The sequence below is a fragment of the Tympanuchus pallidicinctus genome, unplaced genomic scaffold (genome assembly GCF_026119805.1).
Source record: "Tympanuchus pallidicinctus isolate F22 unplaced genomic scaffold, pur_lepc_1.0 scaffold31, whole genome shotgun sequence".
NCBI classification, from domain to species: Eukaryota; Metazoa; Chordata; class Aves; order Galliformes; family Phasianidae; genus Tympanuchus; species Tympanuchus pallidicinctus.
In genome coordinates, this window is record NW_026294749.1 from 14,080,521 (window position 1) to 14,100,719 (window position 20,199).

Here is a 20,199-nt window from a genome sequence, read left to right on the forward strand (position 1 = left end):
AAAATCGGCTTCTGGCCAAGCTTCTAGTGGTCACATCGGCCTTGCTGCGGTGCCTGTATTATCACACCTCCTCACGGCTTGTGGAACTCTGCTTTCAGAACTGACATGTCCTGCTTATCTAGGAAAACAGCCCTCCCCGCATAGAAGGTCGGTTTGCTGCATCAATTATATGCCGAAGATATCAATCGGTTGCCAGGTGTCGCTTCTGCACTGCGCACTGTGGCTGAAATCGTTGCTTCTCGCGTAGGGCTCGGGCCAGAAGCCGCTCTTTCCCAGGCTGTGCCGTGCCGGAACGCTCTGCTCCGGTCCCGCCCGCTCCGCTCCGGGCTTTCCGTCCGATCCTCGCTTCCCGCCGGCGCAAGGCCCAGTCCCCGCCCGCAGCCGCGCAGTTGGAGCGGCGCGGCGTTGCCGCGGTTGCCGTTGGTCGCTATGCGCTTTAGGGCTAAGATCGTGGATCTCGCCTGTCTCAACCACTTCAGCCGTGAGTATTGCCGTGCCGAGGGCACGGGGTGGCCGCGCCGCGGCTGAGCGGCTCGGGCTGCCTTTCCCGAGGGCGCAGAAGAGGAAGGGCTGCGCTTGCCGGCGGTGTCCGGTCGCCGTGCCGCGGGCGGGGCGGCGTGAAGCTGCGCGCTTTGCCGTGCGGGGGCGCGGCGTTTCTGTGGCGGTTTGGGCTGCAGAGGTTCTGCCCTGCCGCCGCGGTGCACAGCACGGAGCGGCTCTGCTCTTCCCTCCGCCCCGCCAGGTGTAATTAACACGATCGCGAAATTAGCCAAGAGCTGCACCCTGCGTCTGACGGAGAGCAAGCTGTACTTCATCCTGTCCGACAGAGTTGCTAATGGAGGAGTCAGCATGTGGGGCGAGCTGTGCCAGGTGAGCCGGGGAGGTTCGGTGCTCAGGCAGTGATAAGTAGTGCCCGCGGCCAGGTGTCTTTCACGAGGCGTTCCTTATAAATACGGCCCTTTCCAGAGGTGTCTCGGAGCTCTCGTGCCGCTCAAGGCAGCCTGTTTTGCACCGATGCCTTCTCGCAGTGCAGGGCTGGGGTTTGTGGCTAACGCCGCTTTTCCTCGGTCGTCCGTTCTAATTAAGGATTCCATGTGTGCTGGCCTGCCCAGAGCTGGAAGCAGTAAAGCGTAACTCGCCCTTCTGCCGTGTATTTTGAGGTGCTGGGGGACGATCTGAAGCTAATAGCTTCACCTCTGAAGCAGTGCGTCTCCGTCTTCGTGCATTGGTTCCTGCAGGTGGTGTTGGGCGCAGGATACCTGCTGTAACCGACTAAGGGCTGTGGAGTCCAACTTCACCCTCCTTTTTTTTTTTAATTTGCTTTGTTTTCTCAAATTTCAAACCTTGCAGGGGAATTTCTTTGATGAATATCAGATGGAGGGAGTAGCTGTAGATCACAATGAAATATATTTAGAGCTCATGCCTGAGAACCTGTCAAGAGCATTAAAAACTGCCCAGAGTGCAAAGGCGGTGAAGATCAAGTTGACTAACAAACATTCTCCCTGTCTCAGAGTTGCTGTGGAGCTAGTAAGTGCCATAATGCTTTTATTATGTTAAAATTGTTCAAAATTAAGTGTTTTTCTGTAGGTTGAATTGTAGCTCTGGTAGTCTTTGGTGTAATTCTAGAAAATGAAATAAAGAAAAATCTTGGCATTTTTGCCCTTACTGGCCTTTCCCACCATCAAGGTTGGTAACAGATAATCCCAGAATTATATTTTCCAAAAGATAAGAAGGGAGTAGGGGAGGAATGAAAGCCATGTGGCTGAAACATCTCCGTCCAATATCTTTGCCACCTGCTACCTTTCTCCATTTCTTCATTCTCTACATTTTCTGTGGTCTGTTGCCTCCTTATTGAAGGCAGTTTAAGGTTAGCTCATAGGTACTAATGACTCTTAAACTCTTCTGAACTCACAATCAGCTTAATAGAGAACCTGTGGAAAAATAGAGAAATGGAACTGGATGTCTGGGGTAGTTGGATCTAGTTTTTCCCCGACTGGGTGTGAAAAATTTGGATTCAGAATTGAACCTGTTTCTTACTTAAAAGATATGCTCTGTCTCTCTCAAGCCGTCCTTATCAAGCAGCAGTAGGATTGTGACACATGACATTCCTGTGAAGGTTATTCCCAGAAGACTATGGAATGACTTCAGAGAGCCCAGTGTGCCAGACTTTGATGTAAGCCTCTGTTTTGTATTTCCTATGGAGTGAGAAGGTTTATACTGCTATGGGGTATGCTGGCAGTGGGTTTTGGAGAGAAGGGGCAGAAAAGGGAAAGCTGGAGGTTTGGGGATGTTGCATCTTGACAAGAGCCCCAAATAAGTAAAAATGGAGCAGATAGTTGCAATTTGCTGCTGCATTATTTGGGATGGGACAGTGGAGAAGCAAAGGACTTGCATAGCTTTGTACAGGAGTGTCTCCAAAACACTAAGGTTTGTGATTGCTTCATATGATTTAACTGCTTAGGTACCAAGTAGCCCCAATAACCTGCTGTCTGGAATTTTTAGCCTACCTGGCTGAGTTACTTGTATATTTTTCCTCCTGTTTCTTTTTTAAATATCCTTTTTAACTTTCAGCAGAACTGCAACAAAAGGTCCTTGTGCAAATTGTGTTCCTGCTTGAGGATACTCTGTTACCTCCATAGCTAAGATTATTTCAAATCAGAAGATGTAAGACACAGTAGAAACTTGATGCATTCTGTTATTTCAGATTTACACTGATGTGGTTTCAAAGGTGATCAGCTGTAGTAACTTTGACTATTCAGTTACACAGGTGTAGGTTCACATGAGAATCTTATTTGCCCTCTATTTTCAACATGGCTTTGGGATAGTGTGTCTGAAGCAATTGCTAGAGGGATGGCCTGTTACTGGAATGGGAAAGAGTTCTTTTGTTCTTGGATTGTTTGCTGAATTTAGTTAAGTATTGTGTTCCTTCCACTCATTGTGTAGCTGAGGTGTCCAAAATAAGGATGTACTTGAAGGGGAAACTTGAACATTACAGATGAAATACTGTCATGACTATGGTGGTCTTTTTTTTTTTTTCTTTTTTGTCTTTCTAGGTCAGTATTTACCTACCAGCACTGAAAACAATGAAGAATATTGTGGAGAGAATGAAGAATATCAGCAATTGTATTGTAAGTTAAGGCACTTAAGTCTGTGTCCTACAGACCTCTTGGTTGTAACACTTGTTGTTTTCCCTGTTGCCTGATCTGATGCCTCTGTTATATTTTGTCTTTTGTATGGGATGGATTTTGAATTAAAGGTACCTGAAGATTGTGTAGGGGCTGAAGAGAAGTGATGAAGGGAATGATGGAATTTGTTTTAGGACTGGCAGTCTTAAAACTTGTCCAGGACCTCATAGAACATCCTCTTTTTTGCAGTGAGTTCCAGAAAGAACATGATATTATGTTGCTGCATAATGCATACAAGTCACTCTTTACAGATAGAAAGAAATTGCAGTCTTTCATGAAGTGTGCTGGACACTTTATAGTGATTACATTAAAAAGAATGCCCTATTAAGTGAGTCTTTTTTTTCTTATAAATGACCTTTTGGTGAACTTGAGGTATGATTTGGAGGAAATCTTTTTAATGGCTCATGGATGTCAGCCCGTGCTTTAGACTCTGACATGGTGAGTTTCTGGGGGCTGGTAAGCCTTTCATTGGAGGAAGCTTTGTGCAGGAGGTCTAAAAATTGATTGATTTATTTTTTGTTTGTTTATTTAGTTTCTCCAAAACTGTAAATCACTAAAATTTACTAGCATTGAAGTGAGTAAGCAGCTACAGATCTTTGGAAAAGGTTTTGGAACTGTACATGACAATTTTGATAAATGGGATTTTTTTTTTTTGTAAATGTGGAGTCCTGAAATTGGGTAGTTCTGTCTTACAGGAGTTGAAAGGGTTGAGAGGTAAATGCTGGCTTTCTGTCAATTTTGAGAATGGCAGTTGTCACTCATCTATTTGTATGACATACTTCAAAATCTTCTCCTTTGTAGTAAGCCTTCTGGAATTTTATTTTTCCTCTCTATATAACTTTCTTTCCCAGTGTCCTCTATGAAAGTGCTTACATGCTACAAAAGCACATTGTGTAACTGCTTTGTTTCCAGAGTTGATAATCTCTTATCACACAGGATAGCTGTATGATGGGACTGATCTTTGGTGTGCAGCAACACTCAGAAGAGGTAGTATATCAACACAGCTCATAACTTCCTTCCTGAGTTCCTAACCTCCTTCTCCAAAGTACATTTATAGTCAAAACTAAGTAAAACTTTGGGAAATGCTTTTGATAGCTGTAAGGGAAGAGGCAGAGTACTCTCACCTTGTACATGCTTTTCTGTCATTAACAAATAAAAATATGAAGTGTCACAATTATTTATGTGAGATGCGCCTTGGTAGTAAATTTGGTCAAGATGAGCGCTGCAAAAACTGCTTTCAGAAGGTCTTTCAAACAGTGGTTGGTCATTCTGTGTGCAGCTCCCATTCTGTAGGAATTTTTGGTTGTCGGTGAGCCTCTGTAGAAGTACTGAGAATTCTTCTGGTCACAGAAATCATGTGTGTGGATGTGCATTAGTAGTCCTTTGATTTGTGTAGGATAATATATGGCCTTCTTTTGGTAAGATACCATTTTCAGGATGGAATTTGAAGACTTTCAGCATGTTTCCAGGGTTCCTCGCTTTCCCAAGTCCTGCTTGGAGTTACTGCTCTGGTTCAACTAATGCTTGTTTTTAAGACTTGGAAAGCAATTGCAGATTAGCTCCTAGTGCATCCAATTTTCTGTATGTGTTGCATCAAGTGTGTATGTGTCTTTCTGTTTGTTGAAAAGCTAGAAGATAATGCAGCAAGTGTTGCACTTCTCCAACTTCAGTCTGTTGTTTCAAAGGACTTTATCTTAGCATGTGGACTTTCCAAAGCCAATACTTACTCTACAAGTAATGGCGAGTAATTAAATGATTCTCTTCATAGTTTGAGGGAAGTTGGTCTAGGATTGTTCACGTAGCAATGATAAGAAATGTATTCTGTAGCATTCAAATGTCTGAACCAAATTGAAAATGTACAATTGAGCTGTGAGGGCACTGAAGCACTTCTGGAAGCTTGAATAGAACATCACGTAGTTCTGCAGTGCAAAAGTGACTTGCTTAAAATTGATTGTATTGCAGGTGATTGAAGCAAATTTGAGTGGAGAAATGAACTTAAAAATAGAAACTGATGTAGTATCTGTAACAACGCATTTTAAAGATTTGGGAAATCCTCCCTGGGGTAAGTTTTCCTGTTTCTTCCCTCTTGTGTCTGATCTCATTACTGAAGTACTGTCAATAGTACCCGCCTTCTGTTAGTACTTAGAAAATACCATCAAATCCTTTCAAGTCTTCAAATGAAACCTTAAAAAGAAAGAGTCCAGTTCTCATATTTGCAGGGCAAATCTCTTCCAGTAATTTTGACAACTTGCTGGAATAGTGGGCTTCCACTTTCTTGCAGTGCTGTTGCTGATAAGCAGCCCCTTTGAATATCAACTGCTCTGTAATTATCAGGCGCGTCTTTCTAAGTTTTGAAATCTCTTCTGGCTTTTTTAATGAGTGTTGTGTTCTTTCAGTATCAGAGGATGGATGTCAAAGCTCTGCTCAAGGCAGAGATCTGCAGAGCATGGCTGAAGCACGCATAGACATCAAGAAGTTGCAGCAGCTGCTTGTAGGACAGCAGGTCAATCCCACAAAAGCCTTGTGCAGTAAGTTGAACTGCCCTGTTTACAAGCTCTGTTTAAGGAAGGGATGTTTGCTGTGCTTGTAGTCTTAGGTGAATAATGAATCTTCTGCTTTGTCACCTTGAAACTTCGCTGTTTTTACTGCACCTGAGAACTTTTAATGTTTCTGGGGAAGAAAGAAATAATGCTAAAAGCACTTAGCCAGGACCTTTTAAAAGTATCAGTACTCAGACTGAATAATAGAAACATGGGGTATCCAGAGTTGAAAGGAACCCACTAGAATAATCTACACCTGGCTCCACATAAAACTACTTAAAAAATTAAACTCTACGTCTGAGAGTGTTGTCGGAACACTTCTTGAATTACAGCAGGCTTGGTGCCATGACCACTACCCTGAGGAGCCATTACTTGTGCTCGACCACCTGCAAAGAACCTTTTCCTGACCCAACCTGACCCTCCTATGATGCTGCTCCATGCTGTTCCCCTGGGTCCTATTGCTGACAACAAAGGGATCATGAGGGAGCTGTAGGTTGCCATGAGGCCTCCTCTCACTACCTCTTGAACAAAGCAAGTACCCTCAGCTGTTCCTCATGTGTCTTGCTATCTAGATCCTTCACCATCTCTGTTGCCCTAACATCTTTACTTACAAATGCTTTTAAACCTAGATGAGTGGAAAAGTTTGTCATTTTTCCCCTCAAAAATAATTAACTTTTTTTGTCATAGGCATTGCAGGTTAATACCAGACTGACTAAACATAATTGGTATTGTTTTTTTGAATTGCCTTTGTTTTGAAGTTAAACTGATTTATTTCAGAGCCGAATTGTTTCTGGAAAGCTGTGGTTTATGCTAGAGAAATAGATTTACTGACTGTTTCCTCTCCTGTGCTTTTTTACGTCCAGAACCAAATTGATTCTGATACCGAAATGCTTTTTACACAGCAGGTGTTTCTAAACATTGAGAAGGTGTGTTCCCCTGAAACAGAAGTTGTACAGGGGTTTATATGACATTTTGATTACTCTGCGTGCTTTCCTCCTGGACTTCTGACTTTGTAAGATATAAGTGCATAGATGCTCTTATAGATGAAGTTATGGGTGTAGCATTATATGCTTGTGCTTTACGTATTTTCATTTTGGTATCAGCATTCATAGGCTTCAGTAATCCTTAATAGGCCCTCAAGTACTTTAATATTTCAGGGTTGTATGTCTGATCATTCTCTTTACTTCAAAGTATGCTTTAAAATGACATCCTGTATCAGAAGTGATGTTGTATTCTTATGGTGGCATTCTCAAAAGTATTTGCCATGCTTCCAACTGGATTTGTGTTTTTTTCTCTTTAACAGATATCGTGAGTAAAAGAATTGTCCACTTTATCTTGCTCCATGAAGATGTTTCACTTCAGTATTTTATTCCAGCGCTTGTCTGAACGTTTTGGAATCGTAGCCATTTTCCAACTGAGGCCTTTCCCACAAAGTGGGGTAGCAACTTACCTTGGTGTTGCCTGGTTTATAAATACATTTGTGATTTTCTGTGAGATAAGGGTGGGTGGGAGGAAAGGGGTCGCTAGTCTTCTTTTAATAAAATGTAAGATGTAATCCAGCAATTGAGACAAACAAATGCTTTATGCTGTTCTTTTGAAGCAGTTGACACCTGTGCTTGTTGAGTCACTGGATCTGTAGAAATCTCATTCTTCTTAATGGTGCTGCTTGTCTGCTTCCAGAAAGGACAAGGTAGGGTGGTTGTTTCTTTGTTAGGAATATTTTTTTGGAATATGTGGGACATTCAGCCTGTGGATATTCAAATTGAACGTTTTTACTCTTTCAGAAAAGAAGACAGTTCTGGGTGTTACGGTGTTCACTGCACGTGTTCACTGAGCACAGGCAGCTGTTAAGCATGTTTGTTGTTTTTTTAATTAAATAGCTGAGAAGCACTTTGATTAAGTTTCTGACTCTAATGGCAGGAGATCCTGAAAGCAGAAAACTTTCAAGACAAGTTGCACCTCCTGGTTATCCTGATGTCTGTATTTGAGATGAACTGCTGAGTTACGCTTCTGTTGTTCACGCTGTGTTTCGGTTAAAGTGCAAGGCCAGTAGGAAGTGGACAGATAAGTAATCCAGAACTGAAGCTTTCTGGAGCAATTATAGAATTGTTGTTCTTGAGTGGGTAAATAATTCCAATTTGGCATTGTTGGAAATGCTTGGAATCCATAATTTTCCATCAGGCAAAGATATCAGTGAAGCAGGATTTTATCATTCTGTATTACAGTAGCGGCTGCGCGCCCCCATGTGGCAGCGGTGAAAACGCACTGAATGAGTGGAACGCCATCGTGCAGCCTTTTCTTGCGTCGCATTACGACTCTCCTGTTCTCCTGTTGGCTCGGTACTCCAGGCTCACAATATATGCAAAGTGTTTCTTATCAATTTTTCCATGTAAGGTCTATCACCAAGCTATTGTTTTTAAGATCACTTTGTACTTTTCTATGGGTGCAGGAGGGTGATGTTTCTTGAAGCTGTCATGCCTGTTTCATTGCATGCCAGGCTTTCCTTACTCTGCTCTATTTTTTGCCTTATCCTTCGCTACTTACAAAAGCCACGTTTAAGAAAGAAGAAACCCATATCAGGTAGTATCTAAAGGTTAACTAGCCCCAATTCCTGATTTATGATACCTTTTATGGTGTTCTAGGAAGCACAGATTATTTATTTACATTTATTTAGCAGCCTTTTCCTTTTCAATGAACTTAAACATTCTTTTGTGAAAGTTGGTATTGTTCGTGTTTGATCACTGTGGGTGTTGCTCAAACCCTTTGGATTTACTACCCTGTTTGGGGCATCCTAGCCTCCATTCTGTTCTGCTGCTCAGCATTCTTCTTGTGAAAAACAACCAAGGCAGGCATTTTAACCTACATAGCTATTTTGTAAGAAAGGTGTAAGTTTGGTAAGGGTCTGTACCTTGGTATTGGAAGTTTCTACTGCAGAAACACAATTCTCATGTCATGCAGCTATGAAAAGAAATCTAAGAGCAGTCTTGCCAAGAGAAGTTATTGATAGTTCTAAAATACTGTGTTGTTGCATACTCTGAGTATCTGAAGAAGAGACACAATAGGTTTCCCATATATTGTTTTATGATCTGCAAAAAGACCATCTATTCTTAGTTTATGCCCTGGTGATATAGGCATTGAGGGATAGGAACAAAGCTGCTATCCTTCTGTGCTCTGTTACTGTGGAAAGCTGCATCACAAGCTTCTTAGATTCCCTGTCAGAAACTTTTCCAGAGATTCCCCTCTTCTTGTAGATGCATGTATTCTTTTTGCTGATGTTTTCCTTTTTGCTGAGATTGATTTTATTTTTTTTTTCATTCTTTTTAGTGAGAAAAGCCCTTCTCCGTACTGAAAGATTTTTATCAAAGCCACTTCTATGCCTCTTTTTGCTTATAAGGCCAAGTGTGCTTCCTGGAAGCTTGTCCCTTAATTCTGATGTATTACAAGAGTTCTGCAGCTGACTTGTTGTTTTCACTTTTTATGCTAACGCATATTGCCCTTGTATGTTTTAGTTCTTCCTAAGGATATGGTTCTGAGTTTTGTTGTTCTGTTTAAATTTCAGGACATCCTTCAGATGACAGTGTTTATAAAATATTAGAGAATTAGAAAGTCATCTATTTTCACAGTCATGGAATCACAGAATGGTTAAGGTTTTGGAAGGGACCTCTGGAGGTCACCTTGTCCAACCCTGTTGCTTGAGCAGGGTTGCCTAGAACAGGTTACGCAGGGCCATGTACATGCAGCTTTTGAAGATAGCCTAAGAGGGAGGCTCCATCACCTCTCTGGGCAACTTCTTAAAGTGCTCCATCATCCACGCAATGAAGAAGTGCTTTCCAGTGGTCATAGGGAATCTCTCGTGTTTCAGTTCTGTGCCCATTGCCTCTTGTCTCATCTCTGGGCACCACTGAAAAGAGCCTGGGTCTGTCTTCTTTACATCCTCCCTTCAGGGCTTTGTATAACATAGAATTGCAGGGGCGGGAAGCGACCTCTAGAGATCATCTGCCAAAACAGGCTCCCTAGGCCAAGTTGCAAGGTAGGCATCCAGGTGTGTCTTGAACATCTCCAGAGGAGAATCCACCACCCCTCGGGCAGCCTGTTCCAGGGCTCTGTCACCATTACTGTGTAGAAATTCTCATGCACGTTTGTGCAGAACTTCCTCTGCTTCAGTCTTTGGCCCTTTCCCCTTGTCCCATCAACACACACTGCTGAAAGGAGTTTGGCCTCGTCCCTTTGCCTCCCGCACCTTAGGTATTAAGACACCAGATCCCTGAGTCTTCTTTTCTCAAGGCTGAACAGACTCAGGTTACTCAACCTTCCCTCATAAGAGAGGTGCTCCAAGCCCTTTGTGGCCCTCCACTGGACTCTTTCCAGGAGATCCCTGCCTTTTTTTGTACCGGGGAGCCCAGAACTGGACACAGTGCTCCAGGTGCTCCTGGACCAGCCCTCCTCAAATAGGGGGAACCTCTCCATTTCCCAGACTCTTTCTTCCCTCCAGGGTCCAGGAGTCCCAAGGGCAAGTCTTTGAACATTCCAAGCCATGGGACTTTAACCCACTCCAAACCATAACAGAAAACAGCAATAAGAATACTGACAACACCAGAATAAGATGTGGGGGACTCAAACCTCTGTGCCACCTTCACTGTCTGCAGAGGTCTGTCCTCTGCTCATATTGCAATATTCCTACAACCTTAGCACCAAATGGCCGCCGTGGTGGGACTTAAAGCCACAGTCTTTGGTGGGACGCAAAGCCTTATTTAAGTTGAACCCTTTTATCAAGTCGTTGAGGGACTTGAACCTATATACCAAACCTTGGTGCTATCCAGGCTTTTGCCTGAAATAACTTTTCCAGTGGGGACTTGAACCCCTAAGGTACATTTATGGACCAACCCTGCATGGCTTTTGCCTGTGTTTTACAAGCAGACAGTTCCACGGGACTTAAACCCACAACCCAAGCTATGTAATGATGAAGAATGCCTTTACATTCCCAGGGGCCTTACCTCAGGCACTTTGGTCTGAGGACTGGAAGTTCTCCCTTTGGTGCCGGCTACAAGTCCTGCAATCCCAGAATCCACTGAGGTTCAGAAGCAGTGCTCCATATGTATTGCCAAAACCGCTGCCAAATGAACTTCAGCCCAAACAAAACTCTTAACACCAGTGTGATATTAAGAAGCAGGCATTCTTTATTGGATGCACAAGGGATCCTTCCACCTGACGTGCACCCCAACAGAATAAAGCCATAACCTGAATCATGAGAACAGATTTTCTATGTTGAGAGAGCAGCCTTTCGCATAGCTTGAGCTGAAGAACAGAAGGCCTGCATAAATGTAAGCTCAAGAATGAAATGTGGAGGACAAGAAATTTGTTGTCAAATGAAGATAAAGTGGAATAAATATCCAGTTATTGAAGGTAAGATGGCAAAACAGATGTCTCAGCTCAACGTAACAGTGGGAACTGGTTAGGGCAGCCCCCCTTATGAGGTGGAGATTCACTGTGAGAGTGATTGCTAGCCTTCATCCCACGACAACCAGAGATCCCCACCACATATTTTCAGGAGGGTGGGACAACAATTATTAATTATTTCTCAAAATTTCGGCCTGTTTTCTTGGCATGTTATTAATATGTATGTCCTATGTCTTTAAATGTGTAATCATTTCTCTCTTTGGTGTGCATCTCTCCACCTCCTTCCCTCCCCCTTCCTTCCCCTTTCTTTCTTTTTCTTATGTTCCGAAGTGGATTCATTTCTTCATCTTGACACTGAAAAAAGATCTGTACCAAGCCTCTTTGTGCCTTGACATTTGTTCTGAATTATCCTATAGGCAAAGTAATTTGCCAGTCAGAAGCCTTCAGCAACTACATACATGTAAGAGCTTCCCTCAGAGCAGCTGGCATAAGAAAAACATCCCAGAAAAGCTTATTTTCTCCAAATGTCCACTGCTCCCACTCCATCTCATCAAAGATTTTACATGCCTGGAAGTACATAAAACTCAGTCCATTTTGAACCAAGGGAGCACATTCCAGACTCTTATGGCCTTGAGAACATGCAGCTGCAAGCACTTTCTCTTTGTAGGAGCGGGGTTCATCTCAAACATCTACTGGTCACAGATGAAGCAGGGCTATATTTCATGGATTTCTCCTCACTTGCTTTGAGTAGTCTGCTGAGCATTTGCTACTCAGAAGCTGGTATTCAGGCTGAATGAACTGGGCCCCCTTTTCTACAAGATTTTTCTATAGGAAGGCCTTGTGGGATCAGCCTCGCAGCAGAGGCTTGCAACAGGAGAGGCAGTAGAGCAGCACAAGCCCTGACCAGAAGCACAAGGAGTGAGAGGGAGCCCCAGGCCCCCCTCAAGCACGAGCCATCTCTTCTTCAGGGAGGCAGTTCTGACACTGTGGATGGAGCTGGGAGGGATGATGGCCAGAGCCCCATGCATACAAAGAGCGTTACCAGAGAGCAGGGCAAACAGGGTGTGCTGTGTCAGAAGGGCATGGTGTGGCAGTTTGTGCAGCTGTTTGTGCAGGCAGGGCAAGGAGAGAGGACAGAATATTGCTCCCCACTTTAGGAGATGGTCTCACTTATCGGCTACTTCCCACACTACAAATCTGGCCATGGTCTCAGCTACGCAGAAAGCTCTTGCCAAAATATTGCTGCAATCTAGGCTGAAAATGTAGACATTCAGATCTCCGGCTGCAGGGAGTACCTGAGCCTCTTGCTGACATTGGAGGGTGGCGGAAGTGTGAGCAGTGGGACGATCAGCATGGTGGCAGGGCTCGAGGATGGTGTGGAAAGATTAAGGACTATCAGGGAATGTGGGCAGGAGATAGAGAGGTGGAGCAGCAGCCCTCTTAGGGAGGGGACCTGAGAGATGGAGAGGAATGGAACCAGGACCCTGCTCAGTATCACAGGCAAGTCCCTTCCCTATTTACTTCACCTTCCCCGGTGCCCCTGTGTGATAGATTTGATGATTTGGATCTTGAGGAATGCATAAGTGAGGAAGTGAGGGAGGGTGCAAAGAGGAGGTTGTCTAGGGAAAGGCAGTCAACTCCACACCTCAAGATTGCCTCTACCAAGAAGGAAAGAAGCGTAATCATTGTAGGCGACTCCTTTCTGAGGAGAATGCAGGGCTGTATGTATCAGCCTGAGCCTACCCATGGGGAGTCTGGTGCCTCCCTGGTGCCCAGATCAGGAGTATTACTGGAAAGCTTCCTGGCCTGGTTCACTCCTCTGATTATTATCCTTCACTGGTAATTCAGGTTGGCAATAAAGCCACTGAGAGAAGCCCAGAGTCCTCAGTGCCCAACCTTTTGTCTTGACTGGGCCACATTAAAGAGGAATTCTTGGGCTACACACAGATAAATTGCTCTGAAAGCAATGCCTCCTATGTATTTCCATGAAAAACACAGTCAGTACAAAGAGCACAGTAATATTATTTGATAGAGGAAATTCTTAGCTACAAAACACTATTTTTCAACATAGCCACCATCATTTTCAGTAGTGATGGAACAAGAGGCTGCATGCTGTGCTTATAAAAATCTGAAATGCACCACTCACCACATCACTGTGTTGACGTTTACTGTTTGGTCTCCATAGACATTCAGCAAACAAGCATAAATGAATGTCAGTGGGTTTCATTTTTTCCTCATTGAGGAATTCTGTGACATACTTTTGCTGAAGCACCATTTTGTCAGAATACCCTGCTTCTGCCATCTGTCACACAGCAATAGAACATAGTGGAATACTGGTGGGAAGGTTCAACCTCTTCTGCCACAACACCAACATACACCTTTTGTGTTGTGGGCCAACATAATAAAATAGGAGGCATTACTTCTGGAGCAGCCCTCATGAAATACACACTATCATTAATATTGTAACAAAACATTGTATTTTTTTAATATTTTTCTTAAAATATTAAAGAAGAAAGGAATAAAAGCATGAAACTAGTGGGATATTTGACCTTGTTTTTGTGAAACTGATGCAATCGTTTTGTTCAGTGGCAGTGGTTGCAAGTCTTAGAGTCTCAAGGTGTCCACCTGAGATTTTTGACAAAATTTTATTCTTCCTGTACCTGTTCACAAATGCACGTACTGCCAAGCAGCAATTAAATGAGTAAGGCATGGCTGTGAAGCAAAATGCATTTTTCTCTTGTGAGAGAAGTCTCATGAAATTCTGGTTAAGAGATATGATCAGATTTTTAGTTGAACATGTGACTGCAACTCCGTGCATTCTATGCCATTTGAAAATTTGAAGCTAATGTATTTACATCAACTGAAAATTACGTCAGAACCATAAATTGGTTTTTTAAAAATCTTGAAACCTGTTCTCAAACACCTTTATCAAAATGGCGGGGGTGGCTGCGTGTTCTTTGCTGTTCAAAGCACTGTGTTTAGCCAATGTATCAAAATGCAAACAATTATTTGCCACCACTTGAGTCGGCACTGCGCAGCACCGCCCTCCTGGTGCCCTCGTTTCAGCTGGCACTGTGTTAAGAGCACACCGATGGTTGGTTGTTGCTAAGTGATGCCTGCATGCCTGAACTTGGTGAAGAGCTTCCACCTTTACAGCCTGGGCAGGGGGCAGGCTGCATTGCAAGCCATGCTGGGCTGCGTGTGACCTGCAGGCTGCGAGGTGGACAAGCCTGCTTTAGGGCTATCAAAAGGGACTGCAGCGTGCTGATGGACAGAGCAGAAGTACGGGTTGTGCTTTTGTCTATCCTTCAGTGGCAGGGAAGGATACTGAGCAGATCAGGAAAATACATCTGATAAATACATGGCTGATAGGCTGGTGCCAGTGCGGGAATTTTTTTTTTTTTTTTTTTTTTTTTTTTACCACGGGGTGGTTTAAGGAGCACCTCACTGTCATCCAGAGATGGATGCACACACATCTCTTGTGTTTCAAGGGGGACACGGATACTAGCTCAGGAGCTGTCAGAGCTCACGGAGAGAGCTTGTAACTAGATATCAAAGGAGAAGAGAGAGATGAGCCTGGGATAAAAAAGCCAGGGTTGTGGTTAAGGGCAATGGCTCAGCTGACATGCACCTACACAATTATGTGCAACATGGCAACAAGCAGGAGAAGCTGGAAGCCATTGCGCAGCAGGCAGACTGTGATTTAGTTGCCATTACTGAAACATGGTGGGATCGCTCCCACAGCTGGAGTGCTGCAATGGATGGCTGTAAACTCTTCAGAAGGGACAGGCAAGGAAGGAGGGGTGGTGGCGTGGTTCTCTGTGTCAGAGAGAGCATTGACGTTGTAGAGCTCAGTGCTGGGAATGACAAGATCGAATCCCTTTGGGTAACGATCAGGGGAAAGGCCAACAAGGCAGAGATCCCGGTGGGAGTCTGTAATAGACCACCGAACCAGGATGAAGAGACACATGACAGATGAGGCCCAGAGAGTGGTGGTGAATGGAATTAAATCCAGCTGGCAACCAGTCACAAGTGGTGCTCCTCAGGGGTTGATACTGGGACTCATCCTGTTTAGTATCTTTATTGATGACTTGGATGAGGGGATTGACAGCACTCTCAGTAAATTTGCAGATGACACCAAGCTGGGGGAGAAGCGTTGATCTGCCTGGGAGGAAGGCCCTACAGAGGGACTTGGACAGGTTGGATCAATTGGCTGATGCCAATGGGATAAGTTCAACAAGACCAAGCGTCAGGTCCTTTGGTCTCAGCAACCACATGAGATGCTACAAGCTTGGGGCAGTGTCTAGAAAGCTGCATGGAGAAAATAGACCCGGGAGTGTTGGTTAATGCTTTGCTGAACGTGAGCCAGCAGTGTGCCCAGGTGACCAGGAAGGCCAATGGCATCCTGGCTTGTATCAGAAATAGTACAGCCAGCTGGACCAAGGTGGTGGTTGTTTCCCTTTACTCAGCTGTAATGAGGACACACCTTTAGTACTATGTTCTATAGTCTTAGTTTTGGGGCCCTTGCTACAAGGAAGACACTGAGACCCTGGAGCATGTCCAGAGAAGGGCAAAAAAGCCAGTGAAGAGGGTCTGCAGGGCAGGTCTTAGGAGGAACAACTGAGGGAGCTGGGATCACTTAGATTGGAGAAAAGGAGGTTCAGGGGAGACCTTACTGCTCTCTGCAAGTACCTGAAAGGAGGTTGTGGCAAGGTGGGGGTTGGCCTCTTCTCCCATGTAACTGGTGATAGGACTAGAGGGAATGACCTCAAGCTGCTCCCAGGGATATTCATATTGGGTATCAGGAAGAATTTGTTTTCAGAATGAGTGATTATGCATTGGAACAGGTTGCCCAGGGAGGTGGTGGAGTCACAGTCCCTGGAGGTGTTTAAGGAGGGAGAGCAATATTGGTGGTAGGTGGACAATTGGACAGGATGATCTTAGAGGTCTTTTTCAACTTACTAATTTTGCAATTCACTAATTTGCTCACTAATTCTGCAATTTCCTCTACCTTGTGTTCATATGTTCTGGTAAGATCCTCTAATTATTACCCCTTTCTGGTAGTTCAGGTAGGCAGTGATGAGGTTGTGGGGAGAAGCATGATGGCTTTCAAGAAGGACTTCAGGGCATTGGGGTGGTGAGTTTGTGGAAAGCACTCAGATAGTGTTTTCCTTGATCTCTTCAGTAGCAGGGAAAGATACTGAGAGGAGAAGAAAGACCCATCTGATCAACACGTGGCTAAGAGGCTGCTGCCACAGGAAAAATTTATTTTATTTTTTATTGGGGTGGTTTATCTGGCACCAGCCTGCATGCAACAGATGGGGTCCACCTTGGTCAATGGGGGGAAAGAATTCTGGCCTAGGAGTTGTCAGAGCTCAAAGAAAGGGCTTCAAACTAAGTTTGAACATAAAAGAGGATAAAACCAGGCTTGCTAGAGATGAACTTACGAGCAGCAATTCAGGGTCATAGGTGAGACCAGTAGCCTAGCTGAAGTGCACTAATGCATGTGGCATGGGCAATGAACAGGATCTTGAAGCCATGGTGCAACAGGAGAACTATGAGTTAGTTGCCATCACTGAAACATGGTGGGATCATTCTTATGGCTAGAGTGCTGCAATGGAGGGTTATAAGACTTCAGGAGGTGAAGGCAAGGGAGGAGAGGTGGTGGGGTGGCTCTCTATGTTACGAGGTGTTTCAACTCTGTAGAGCTCAGTACCAGGAATGATGATGTTGAGTCGTTTTAGCTGAGGATCAGGGGAAGATCAAAGAGGATAATATCCTGTTGGGAATCAATTTTAAACCACCCAATCAGGATGAAGAGATGGGAGAAGCATTCTATAGGCATCTGCTGGAAGTCACGAGATCAGTAGCCCTGGTTACTGATGGTCCCCTGGTGGGGGACCCTGGTGAAGTCCCCTGGTGGGGGACTTCAACATACCTGGTGTCTGCTGGAAATACTGATACAGCTGAGAGGAAGCAGCCTAGGAAGTTCCTAGAGTGTGGAAGATAACTTTCCAAGACAGCTGGTATGTGAGCCTACCAGGGGAAGCTCCCTGATGGATCTGCTGTTCACAAACAAAGAAGGAATGGTCACAGACAAGGTGGCTGGAAGCTGTCCTAGACATAGCAGTCATGAATTTATGGGTTTTGATCTTTGGAAAAGTAAGAAAGGAGGTTAGCAGAATTGCCACTTTGGAATTCCAGAGGGCAGACTGTTTAGGAGACTGGTTGCCAAAGTTCCTTAGGAGTCAGTCCTGAGAGGCACAGGGTTTCAGGAAGGCTGGATGTTGCTCTAGAAGGAAAGCTTAAAAGCTCAGGAGCAAGCTGCCCTCACGTGGTGAAAGGGAAGATCAGCCTGATCTGAGAGCTTCGGCTAGAGCTCAGGAAGAAAAAGTGTTCACGATCTTTGCAAGAAGGGACGGGCCATTCAAGGGGGATATGAAGAGGCTGTGAGGCTCTGCAGGGAGAAAATTAGAGGGGTCAAAGCCCAACTGGATCTGAAGTGTCTACATCCTTTAAAAACCAACTGTACTGTGTCTGCTTCTATAGTTCTGGTTCATGGTACAAGGCAACTAAACTCTTAAGTCCCTCTGTGCACCCCCTTTGCAGTGCATGGATCTCCATTCCACATGCATCTCCACTCCACAGTTGTACCTGAGAATTTGCCCAGGTTTGGGAGATGTTACCTACTATGGAAGAGAGGAGAACATCATGGGTTCATTCAGTAGTTCTAATCTTTGCTTGCTCAGAATCAAGCTCATCCAGCTTTATGAGCTCCAAAGATAGATGTTGTTTTCCCTAATTAAGTTAGAAATTTGAGTTTAGATAATAGTTACTAGCTCACTGTTCATTTACTTCTCCTATTTGATCTCATCATGCTAAAGAATTATATTTCCCTCTCTTAAATTTAACATGTCTTCGACTGGACGTTGATACAAAACACTGCTTGTATTCAGGATTTTCATTTCATTGTAGGATGATTAATGAAAAATTGGACTGCAAGGATGAATTTGGAAGTTCAGTTGGAAGGGACCTACAACAATCATCGCATCCAACTGCTTGGCCATCTCAGGACTAACCAAAAGTTAAAGCATATTATTAAGTCCATTATCCAAATGCCTTTTGAACATCTGCAAGCATGGAGCACCAGTCACATTATTAGGAAGCCTGTTCCCCTGTTTGACCACCTTCACAAGGAATAATTTTTTCCTCATGTCCAGCTTGAACCTCCTTTACTGCAGCTTTGCGCTATTCCTCTGCATCCTGTCATTGCTTACCAAGGAAAAGAGACACAGACATGTCTCTCCATTTTCCTTCCTCAGGATGTTATAGAGAGCAATGAGGTTGTCTCTTAGCCTTCTTTCCTCCAAACTAGATAATGTAAGTGTCTTCAGCTTATCCTCACAGGACACACCTTCCAGCCTGTTTGTCAGCTTTGTTGCCTTCTGGGTACTTTCAAGGACCTTAATGTCCTCTTTGTATTGTGTAGCAAAGGAAGCCATATCAGCAGGAAATACAGAATCACCTCAGTTGACCAGCTGGTTGTGCTGTGTTTAATACACCCCAAAGTGTTGTTCACCCTCTTGGCTGCCATGGCAAGCTGCTGGCTCACGTTGAGCCTGCTATCAGTGGCATCTTTAAGATCTCTTTCTGTAAGGCTACTGCTTTCCAGCCACTGAACTCCCAGTCTGTACCTGTGCTTTGATATTACATTACAGGTGTATAATCTGGCATTTACCATTGCTGTTGTTGATTCTCCAGTGCTCCAACGTACCTAGGTGCCTCCACAAGGCCTCTTGTCCCTCCAAAGAGTCAGCTATACTTCTCATTTTAGTGTCGTCAATAAACCTGCTAAGGATGTATTCCAAATAGTAGATAAAAATGCTACACAGGACTGACACCAGAACTGAGCCCTGAGGAACACCTTTAGTGACCACCTGCCAGTCAGATGTAGCCCTGTCAACTCTGTGAGTTCTACTATTCAGACAGTTCATCACTCAGCATAGCATGAACCTGTTCAACTCAGATGTTGACAGTTTGTCCAGAAGGTTGCTGTGAGGGGTGGACTTCAGTAAAGCAGAAACACTTTTTGTAATTAGCGTGTTCCAGAAATAATTGCTTGCATGCTTCCTCCACTGCAGGGCCCCTTCCCTCTGAACTTATTTATGTATGAAATAATGGATGTTCCTATGGCTGCAGTTTTCAAACTTTGATGATGACATCGTTTGTATTGGCCTGTCCTAAGTTGGACTGCAAATTTTCCTTGTTATTTAGGTGATTTCATTTTAGATAGTGATTCCAAACACGCCTGATATTTAGTATTGCAAAAGACCATGTAGAAAGGGCAAAACAAAACAATTGGATAGATTTTGTAATGGCAGATCTCTAAGAAAATTTCTTACCTGATCTATGAAATTCCAAAACTCAACTAATCCTGAGTTTATTTTCATATAATTTCCCTACTGAGAGCCATGTTTACCCAGACTTACATTCTTAGCCCCCGTTTACACTGAGTTTTATCTCAGTTTCCACCAGATGTTACACTGCAGAGCTGGCACTCGGCATAAGAACAAAAGGTATACTACATTTGTTTTGGGAAGGAGAACTGAGGAAGCCCAAACATGTGGATCATAGTTTGCCTGTAGCAGAGTTCAGGAAAGCCAGGTTAGAGTTGGCTAATGCTGGTGATGCCAAGCAGCAGGCCAGAGGCTCTCCACTGGGACTGTCTGAAAGGAGTTGCCCATCCGTCTCCCTTTTCCTGCAGCAGTGAAAGGTGTATCCAGCAGCTCCCCACCCTCCTCCCTTCCCGATGATACCTCTGTCACCCATCATTCCTGTCCTTGAACACGAGTGACCCCCACTCCTGCCTCTGTTTTTGGGACAGAAGCACTCACCTTTCTGCGATAGCACCAAGAAGTTTTCATCACTGACTCTGCATCACAGTCACTCAGACTCTGACACCAACCTTTGAGATACTCAAGAAAAAATTTTCTTACATTCTGGACACCAACTTAAAAGACCACTTCTAGTCTTTCTGCCATGCCCCTCCTCTCTTCACATGCAAGTTGGCACAAATC

The 20,199-nt window shown here is 44.2% G+C and overlaps 1 protein-coding gene across 5 annotated transcripts; it reads left to right on the forward strand.

Moving 5' to 3' along the window:
* Window positions 1–344: 344 nt before the first annotated feature.
* On the forward strand, window positions 345–13,663 carry HUS1 (HUS1 checkpoint clamp component). Of its 5 annotated transcripts, none has more exons than XR_008209985.1 (9): window positions 345–481; window positions 743–870; window positions 1,351–1,527; window positions 2,066–2,173; window positions 3,054–3,128; window positions 5,148–5,247; window positions 5,582–5,713; window positions 7,029–9,227; window positions 9,760–13,663. XR_008209985.1 is itself a non-coding variant. In XM_052697705.1 (8 exons), exons 1-8 carry the CDS (start codon window positions 430–432, stop codon window positions 7,109–7,111), a joined length of 855 nt encoding a protein of 284 aa, XP_052553665.1. In that variant the 5' UTR covers window positions 345–429; the 3' UTR covers window positions 7,112–13,663. The 5 variants fall into 5 exon arrangements, 1 of the variants encoding a protein (XP_052553665.1); XR_008209986.1 differs by having other exon boundaries at window positions 7,029–7,474; window positions 7,566–13,663; XR_008209987.1 differs by having other exon boundaries at window positions 7,029–7,415; window positions 7,510–13,663.
* The last annotated feature ends 6,536 nt before the right edge of the window (window positions 13,664–20,199 follow it).